At 39.3% G+C, this 9,646-nt stretch overlaps 2 protein-coding genes across 5 annotated transcripts; both read right to left on the bottom strand.

Annotated features, from left to right (window-relative positions):
- Nucleotides 5,027-5,623, bottom strand: LOC107641008 (uncharacterized protein At4g04775-like). Its single transcript, XM_016344515.1, has 2 exons — nucleotides 5,441-5,623; nucleotides 5,027-5,332 (listed from the first exon to the last, which is right to left on the bottom strand). The coding sequence occupies exons 1-2, from the start codon at nucleotides 5,621-5,623 to the stop codon at nucleotides 5,027-5,029; spliced, it is 489 nt and encodes a 162-aa protein (XP_016200001.1).
- LOC107643987 (3-oxo-Delta(4,5)-steroid 5-beta-reductase) lies at nucleotides 6,679-9,597 on the bottom strand. Of its 4 annotated transcripts, XR_002363496.1 has the most exons (4): nucleotides 9,346-9,594; nucleotides 8,091-9,264; nucleotides 7,643-7,695; nucleotides 6,679-6,886 (listed from the first exon to the last, which is right to left on the bottom strand). XR_002363496.1 is itself a non-coding variant. In XM_021124389.1 (3 exons), exons 1-2 carry the CDS (start codon nucleotides 9,388-9,390, stop codon nucleotides 8,131-8,133), a joined length of 1,179 nt encoding a protein of 392 aa, XP_020980048.1. In that variant the 5' UTR covers nucleotides 9,391-9,593; the 3' UTR covers nucleotides 7,462-7,695; nucleotides 8,091-8,130. The 4 variants fall into 4 exon arrangements, 3 of the variants coding, with proteins under 3 accessions (XP_020980048.1, XP_016203236.1, XP_020980050.1); XM_021124389.1 differs by lacking the exon at nucleotides 6,679-6,886 and having other exon boundaries at nucleotides 7,462-7,695; nucleotides 9,346-9,593; XM_016347750.2 differs by lacking the exon at nucleotides 6,679-6,886 and having other exon boundaries at nucleotides 7,462-7,695; nucleotides 9,352-9,585.

Below are 9,646 nucleotides of genomic sequence, written 5' to 3'. Positions count from 1 at the left end.
AGAAAATAATTCAATAATTGTGAAATTGGATAATAATCATAACTTATCTCAAATCCAATAAATCAAAACTTGCCTTAATTATCTTTAGTAAAATAATCTCTGAAATTAAGGCTATAAATAACTGTAGGATTTGAGACTTGATCATAATAAGACTTTTCAAATATTCTGGGTCTTACATTCTACCCACCTTATAAAAATTTTCGCCCTCGAAAATTGATACAAAATGAAAGAAATTCCATAACAGTTCACCTTTGAACACATTTAAGGAAGAAGCAAAAATATCTCAACATATAATCATATATATATGATTTTCAAATACTTTGATTATCATAAGCATAAGGATGCAAAGGTAGGAGTGTAACTGCTAGGCAAACGTTACAAGATAGGCTCAATGCAAAAGCTGACGTGGGTCAATCATGTGATAGTAGGGCAAGGCATCAAAGGCTATCAAACAGGATGGAGTTAAAACGACGTGCTCAACCTCCGCACACTAATTTCACATCAACCTCAAAGTTTCAACTTTCCAACTCCATCAAGCACTTTACAAACCCCAAATTTGATCACAAGCCTGACAACCACAAACCCGTTCACAAGGAACAAAACGCCCACAACTCATACGTTGCACACCTACCGCTTCAACTTCCGTCTACACATCACATCTTAAAGAACTAACGTATCGCGTTACTACGTCTACAAGTCGCACGTGATATCAAAACAATTCTCGAGTCTACTCAGAAGAATACAGGATCTTAGAAAGGAGAGACGAATGTCAAAGACAATACTCATAGATTTGAAAGAATATATCCAATCCCAGATAAACAAGGATGTTCAAGCAATGAAGTTTTCTAGACATAATTCAATTGACAACTTCAAAGGTAACCCTTAGATCAAAGAAGTTCAACAGGATCAACAAGAAGATAACCAGCGCATCAGCTTGAAACAAACTCAAACTGAGTCGATGAAGTATGAGGTTTACGATGAGGGTGTGTATCGTGATGAAGATAGGCAGGGAGAAGATGAGGTGATGGAAGGTCAGTACAGTGGTAATAGAGAAGTGGGTCAAGACAAGGGTAATGTTGATTCTGAGGTGCATGATGAAAACAACAATAGTGTTAAGACCAATGCTGCACATGAAATCAATGAGGAGCAAAATTGGGAGAGCCAAGCGGCAGTAGTTGGTGACTCAACCACCGAGGATGTCGGTAGATATGGTAGAAAGAGAATTAGAAAGAAACATGTAAGGCCACCACCATCGAGAACCACCAAAGTAGTAGGGGAACCACCAGTTGAAGAAGCTAGAGGAGAAGCAGAATCTGCGCAGAATGTGTCAAATGAACATGTGAATCCACATGTTGAACCTGCAGTAGAAGGTAATTTTATTTAAAAAATTATGCAATTTAGGTTTCATAAAAATACTAAACTGTTATGTTGTTAACAACAAATTATTTTATTTTATGTTATTGTAGAAGAGAATCATAATGAGGAGGGAGACGGTAATTTAAGACAATCAGGGAGAAGGAAGAGACACTCAAGGCCACAACCATCAGGTCAGAGAATTATTCCTCCCAGGGACAATGAGGCCCCAACAGTGATTGTGCCTGTACATGAGGGTAATGCTGATGGAGTTGATAAGGGTGGGGAAAATGAGTTCCAGTACGAATCTGAGGATCTTCACAGTTTACCTGAATCAGATGATGAAAACGGGGTTCTGGTATTTCCACAACACAATCCTAAAGCACGGTATGGCCAAGTTAGACTCGAGCTGGGCATGGATTTTGCAACGATGCAAGAGTTCAAGGATGCTGTTAAGAAGTTTAACATCCAAATGGGGAGAGAAGTGTTCTTTCTAAAGGTGGAGCCTTTAAGATGCAGAGTTATTTGTTATAATCAAGATTGTCCGTGGGAGGTGTACTGTTCAAGGAGAAATTTTCCACCAAGTTTTCAAATCAAGACGCTAGTTGATGAGCACACATGTCCAAGGAGTAACAAATCTAGATCAGTAACCTGTAAATGGGTGGCTGGAGAATTAGTTAACAAGCTTAGAATTTCTCCTAATTTGATACAAAGGGAAGCAGAAGAGTGGTTCAAGGTAGAATATGACATACGTGTTGGTGAGCGAATGATGTATAGGGCAATGGAGATGGCAAAGGACATCATTGAGGGGACGGAGAAGGAACAGTATGGAAAGCTACGCAATTATTTATCAGAGCTTCTTAAGGCTAATCCTGGTTCTACATGTACTATGAGCACACATCCACAGCCAGAGGGTTTGCCTAAGTTCAGAAGTTTATATATATGCTTAGAGGCATGTAAGAGAGGATTTAAATATGGTTGTAGGCCTTTTATTTGCCTTGATGAAACCTTTCTTAAGGGGTATTTTGGGGGTCAACTACTCACAGCTATAGGTCAAGACGCCAATAATCATCTATTTCCTATAGCATATGCTGTGGTTGATGCTGAAACAAAAGAAAATTAGAAATGGTTCTTGCATTTACTTCATGAAGATATCGGGGATTACAAGGAATTTGGGTGGAACTTCATGAGTGACAAGCAAAAGGTAATTTATAAATTTTGTCCAACTTACTTATTTGTATTTATGCACCTATGTTGTACTGTTGAATGTTGTACTATTGAATGTTGGGTTTTCGCCTTGTGGTTTAGGGACTGGTTCCAGCACTCCAAGAAGTCATGCCAAGAGTTTCACATAGATTTTGTGTGATGCACATGTGGCAGAACTTGAACAAGAGATGGAAGGACAAAGAGTTAAAAGGAGCTCTATAGCAGTGTGCTCGGGCAATGACAGACTTGGAATTCAAGAATGCAATGGTATATGTCAAGCGGATGAATGTAGGAGCTTGGGAATACCTGTCAAGTTATGAACAATCATCATGGTCGAAATCAGGATTTTCTGAATGGCCTAAAGTGGATAATGTTACCAACAACAATGCTGAATCATTTAATGCAACAATAGTGGACATGAGGGGAAAAAGTATCTTAACAATGCTAGAAGAGATGAGGTTCTACATCATGAGGGTTATGGCACAGCACAAAGATGCTTTATCATCATACACAGGAAAGCTGGCACCTATTCAGATGAGTAGGCTGGAAAAGGAGAAAAAAGAGGGTAATTACTGGGAGGCCCAGTGGGTTGGGGACGATGAGCATAACATATTTGAGGTGAGGAGACATGGACACAGGGTTACTGTTAACACTCTAGAAAGAACATGTACCTGCAGAAAGTGGCAACTGACTGGATTGCCCTGTTGTCATGGAGTGGCTGCTATCCAAAGGAAGAATCACCGGCCTGAAGACTATGTGCATCACTGGTTGTGTATGGAGCACTACAACAGGGCATATCAGTTCCACATTAACTCTGTACCCAGTGAAGAGTATTGGGTTGACTATGAAGGTTATCCTTGTCTACCTCCTCCATACAAAAGACCAATCGGAAGACCTACAAAAAAGAGGGCACAACATGAATCTGAGCGTCAGGATAATAGCCAATACAAAATGCCGCGAAAGTATGGTCAAACAACTTGTAATTGGTGCAAAAAAGTAAACACCTCACTTGATATTAACCCATTGGTTTTGTAATCTAAATCAGTGTATACATGACTTGTTACATTTGTATTTTAAATGTCTACTAACCTGTTGTATATGCTGCAGCAAGGACACAATGCAATGACATGTGAAGAAAAGAAAAAAAGTCTTAGGGGACAAACTAGTCAAGCAGCCGAAACTTTATCAGGAGCAGCAAATGAACAAGAAGATGCTGCTGATCTATCAGATAGAGAGCAAAAAATGTACTATGAGGAGACTCTTGAGGCAGCAGATGAACAACAAGTTACACAAGGGCACCCCCAATCTCAAACTGATAATGAGGTTAGCTTCATAGTTACACATTTGTACTTGTTTTTTCTGCAACATACACAGACTTCTGGAATTTGTGTTTTGATTTTGTAGCAAGCCCAAGGGTTGGAATCAAACCCTGCAGCAGCATCTGATTCAACCATTGCTATCAACAAGTCAGCTCCACCAAAGGTTGCTGCTGCTCCAAGACTCGTGAGGAGGGGTGCATCTAGTGCTAGGGCAAAGATCCCTATTATGAGGCCACCATGCACTACTGCACTAGCACATGATCCAATTAGGCCACCACAGGTCAGGCCCGGTGTGGCTGTTGCTCCAACTCCAAGGGCTACCTCAGTGAGGCCCAATGTACCTTTTAGACCACCACAGGTCAGGCCCAATGTGGCTGGAAGGCCCAATATTCCTGTGAAGCCCAATACTTCAGCCCAAGTGCATGTGCCAAATTCTAGCTCCAGTGCTCCCTCATTGGTTTCTCACCAAACAATGAATGCAGCAAGCAAGGGTACCACAAAGAGATTCATGGAGTTTATGCCCACACCTGCACCTTCAAAGCCTTCACAAAAACCAAAGAAGAAGCCATGATGAATGTGTTGTTTTATGGTCTGTTGACATTGTAGAACTGATTTAGGAAACCTTTGTTTTGAGTGTTAATGAGCTTTTTGGCTGACTTGTTTAAGTTGTTTTCAGAGTTATTGAACTAAGTTGTGTTTGACTCTGTTTAGTACTTTTTATTTTCAGAGTTATTGAACTCTGTTGTCTTGTTTAAGTTGTGTTCAGAGTTATTGTCACTTGATCACAGGTTATGCTTGAATTACAAGAACAGTTTATTTACTTTTTGGGGATTGCTATAAATGTTATGTAACCTGTTATGGTCAATGTGATCAGATTTAGTAGTACATATAAATGTTAATTACCAAGTTTGTACTACAAGTATTCTATTTGGTTTTACTGCACTTTGCAAAACACAACACATATCAGGTTCTCATCAAATTTATAGTCCAATAATTTGGTACACTCTTAATACACATCAGGTTTCATGAAAACACAATACAAGAGTTATGATTCCCTATTTCAATCAAATTTGGCACATTCACAGTTATCAAAATACACACTAATTATTCACATTTACTCTTCATCCACTATTTAATATTAGTCCAACTCAGTTCTTAAACAGAGCAAAGAAATTGATGAAGACACCAATTGCAACCCCAATGCACATCATGATTAGAAGAATTTCAATCCTCCTCAATTTCTCCTTCAATTCTTTTGTAAGAATAGGTAGCACCATGGGGTCAATGTCCTCGTACTGCACTGATTCGGACAGCTTCCTAGTGCTCTTCTGTTTGAGTTTTCCACCTGAAGATAGCCTGGGTTTGCTGTTCCAAGAACATTCCTCCTCTTCAACCATGTCTTGCTCTTCCAATTCATCAATCCATTGAAAATATTTGCAATCCTGATTTTTATTCTGTCAAGAACAAAAATTGAAAACCCATGAAGAACAGATCAATCATAACGTGCGAAACACATATTAAAGTGCAAAACCTATTAGAGGGCAAAACCCAGTCATGCTTACCTTCCATAGTGGGCACCGAAAGAACCACCTCCCTGGGTTAGCATTCGTCTTCGATCTCAGAGCAACAACACCAAGAGAACAGTGACACATACCGTCGTAATACTTCATACCAGAGTCTTCGCACTTATCGTTGCCGCCTTCTATCATTGACGCAGACCTTCGCTTCATACCTGCTGCATCCATGGTTAAACGGCTCTTCAGATGCATCACGTTCTCATTTTGCAATTGGGAATTAGGGTTATTATAATTGGGAAATTTGGGAACGGGTCCAGGTAAGCTTTCCTTTTGCCACACAAGCTTTTCCGTTTGCCACATCACACACTTCCGTCAACGGAGAAAGCATCACTTGCCGGACGGGCATTTGGTGCACGTTTTTAAATTATCCAACGATATTTTTGTCGATAATAAAAGTGAGGGGCATTATTGTCAGCGTTTACAAAATCTGGGGGTATAATTAGTGGTTAACCCTTAAAATAAATACATTGATACGTTTACTTTAAAAGCATGTAATACTCCAAAAAGATAACAATTATTTAATATTTCTAGTGCTTTTTTATAGTCTTCATTTGTTTTCATTCATGTTATTATAATCTTCATTTGTTTTGTCCATGCATCGTGTAGGTATGTTGCTAATGTTATTATAATCTTCATTTGTTTTGTTCATGCATCGTGTAGGTATGTTGCTAGTGCACAATAAAAAGAAACATCCCGGTGAGAACAAAGAAACATCTATAAAACGAATATATAAATGATAGTATATTTTTTCATAAAAAAAAATTTGTATATTTTTTTTGGGTTTGGCAGAGAAGGGGGGGAGGGGGTTGGGTTTGAGGTGCAAGTATAAACACGTCTGTTATATGATATAGAATGTGGAAGGTTTTTGTGGTTTTTGGACATGTAAGTAGATGTTTCTTTTGTGCTTTATATGTTGTTTCTTTCTGTGCGAGGGTGTGGAAAATTGAAATTAAAATGCTCTCTTTACATTGCATATAAGATTTGTTCACATCAGCTAATGTCTGATGGTGTACATGTTTGGTGCCTGTGCTTGTATGCAAACATTACAAATCATGTAATAAACAATGAAATTACTATTTACCTTCATTAAAAAGATAAAATCTCATTCATCATCCAAAGATAATCATGAAGAACAATCAAGAGGAGGGTCGAAAGACTGAATAAGAGGATTTTGAAGCTTAATTAGGTTCTCAGAAATTTAAATATATCATTTATATATGTATACAAACTGTACATGTCATTGAGATAAATCAAGGTTCCTGATATGTGAACTGTAACGAATTCATACAAATCATTAATCATAGTCATAGATATAAGGAAATGGCTAATGAATGTGGAAAGTGAGATCCCCAAAGGTGTTCTCGCCACTGTATGTTACATAAAGAAAGCCATCTTCATCCTTCTCTTCATATATGGTAGACATTATTGCTCCTGTAGGAGAAAGTACATTGTCCACTAAAATGAAGATGGCCTTTTCAGCACTTAACTATGATATTATTACCAAAAGAGTATATAACTAATACTCCACCTTAAATTTGTCATATTATCGGCTAAACAAAGCAAATCAATGACCATGATCACTGCCTAAGAACTAAGATGGTAATACACAATTCAAATGCAGTTCAGCAAGAATTAATTCAGGTCCTATCACAATATAGAAGTATATTTGCAAATATAAGCATTATAGTTTTAATTCCCACCAGATTATGAATGAGTCTTTAAGATAACTCAAAAATTACTTACCGATAGCAATTATCTTAACTAGAGTTAATAGTCTATCATGCCAAATCAGTACGTTATTTTGATCAATTTGGTGCATAACATAACAGAACACTACAACATGGTTTTGATCAATTCAAGCCATTGATTAACAAGTATAGAATAAATTTGAAATTACATACCCAATTTAGAATAGTTGAACAAGACAAAGAATATGTCCGAATCCTTATATTATCTTTTATTTTAAACGCATATTGCACATTATTCTAACACGGCCAAACAGAGAATTGACTGATATAAACTTCATTCAAAATTTTATATGGATGGCATACAGGATACAAACAATCAAGTCAACAGCAATAAAAATTTATTAATGGTATAAGCTTTCCTTTGAATTTCATACAACTGAAACAGAAATTATTTATCTGATGATTCCAACTAGAAGGAAAACTATAAACAACATCTTACTTCTTCTTGTCAATACTTGGGATGTCACTTATTTCCGCCTTTTCAACAATCACCTTCAGACACATCCAGATATAATTAGCACAAAGGATGTATTCAGTTACATACATGTAAATGCAGGAGCCAAAACGTTGCACACTTGACAGATATAGTATTAATGGGTATCTACATTAATTGTTAAAATCAACCTATATCTAACATCTACACACATCAGAGTAAAATAAAATATGAAAATGCAGAAAGAAAATAAAATAAGAAGATTATGCTTTGGAACTTTACAATTCAAAGCCAAATAACTTTTCAATTCACCTTTTTCATTTGACTAGTGATCACCAATTGTAGGTTTTGTTTTTGAAATATCAAAACCTTTTATGCTACCAAGTAGAAAGAGAAACAGAAGAACAGAACATGAACAATGAATCATACAGAGTGACTTATTCCACACACAGACCTGAAAGTTTAGGAAGCAAGATACATGGATATTGAAGAATTCAAGGCACAATCTTGAAAGCTCTGGTCTTATCAATCCAGCTAATGAAGGAATTCTTGGAGTTCCTGAAACCCAAGAAGCCATGCTCTTTGGACTTGTTCATGCTATCCAAAAGGCCAGCGCCACCGAACATCACATCCACAAACCACCAATCAGCAACCTCTTCAAGTTTGGTGGGAGAAAGCTGATTCTCTCTAACAATCTCATCCCACACAGGGCCCTTATCCCTCATCATCTCCGACAACTTGAGTCTCTCGGAACCCTCATCGAAGCCATACTCGGTGATCCCATACTGCTCCGCCAGCACCTTCCACAGATGCTTCCACTTGAACACATCCCCGTTGCTGCAATTGAACGCCTCGTTCCTCGCGTACGCGTCCACCGCCGCCCATATATGCTGCTCCGCGATCAAATCAGCATCCGACGCCGTCGTGTAATCCTCCCACGCCGATTTGGTTCCAGGGAATCTCAACGGAACCCTCTCGTGCTTGCAAATCGCCGCGTACACGCACAGGGTTCCCACCATGTTCATCAAGCTGTAAGGTGAGAATCCGAAGATCACTTGTGGCCGGTGAACCGACCAAGAAACACCGTCCTTCGTCTGCGTCTCTTCGTACAAGATGTCTTCCTGAGTGTAATAGAAATTGGGGGCCTTGAGTCGCGGCAGATCCTCCGTGAACGGCGGCTCGTGGGGTTGGATCTTGCCGAAGAGCTCGAAGGGACCTAGGTAGTGCTTGCCACCAGTCTGGAGGGACACGTGGCGGAGATTGGGGGCGTTGGGGATAACGGCTTGGAGGACGTTCCTGAGCATGGCGCCGTTAACCTGGCAATTCTCGGCTTCGGTGGGGCGTCTAGTCCATGAGACGTAGAAGATGTGTGTGACGTCTGTTAGGGCGGAGAGCTTCGATTGGGTGTCGTTGGGATCGGAGATGTCGCACTGGATGTATTCGATTGGGTGATCGACGTTCCAGGATGGACGGGGCCGCCGGGCAACGCCGTAGACCTTCCATGGACCGCCGGGGGTATCGGCGAGAGGGAGAATCTCGGCGAGGCTGTTGCCGACTATGCCGGTGACGCCGATGATCAGACCCACGCTTTGGAAGCTTCGCGGAGGTTCGTCGTCTTCGAATTTTTTCTGCAGCACGATAATACAAAAAATATTAATAATGATAATTAATAAATAAGTAAAAAGAAAAGGAAAATATGGAGTGTTTGCTGTTGCCTTGGCAGCACCGATAGCTCCAGCCCACCACCAACTCATGGTGTTATGCTATGTTGAATGAGGGAGGGAAGAGGGAAGCAGATATAAGGAGCCTTTGATTTATGAGCTCCGTTTGTGTTTCAGATTCAAATAGAAAGTAGAAACCTCATTATTTACAAACCCCATCGTCATCCCCATCCCCATCATTATTCATTTTTGTTATTACCGCTACTCTGTCTTGCTGTGTAAACTTATGTACACCCTTTTTTTTACTGTTTGTGTTTTTTTTTTTTTTTCGTTTTTTTTTTATTACAGA

The sequence above is a fragment of the Arachis ipaensis genome, chromosome B05 (genome assembly GCF_000816755.2).
Source record: "Arachis ipaensis cultivar K30076 chromosome B05, Araip1.1, whole genome shotgun sequence".
Classification (NCBI taxonomy): Eukaryota; Viridiplantae; Streptophyta; class Magnoliopsida; order Fabales; family Fabaceae; genus Arachis; species Arachis ipaensis.
Note: the sequence above shows the minus strand (reverse complement) of the source record. Positions and strands in the feature narration are given on the sequence as shown.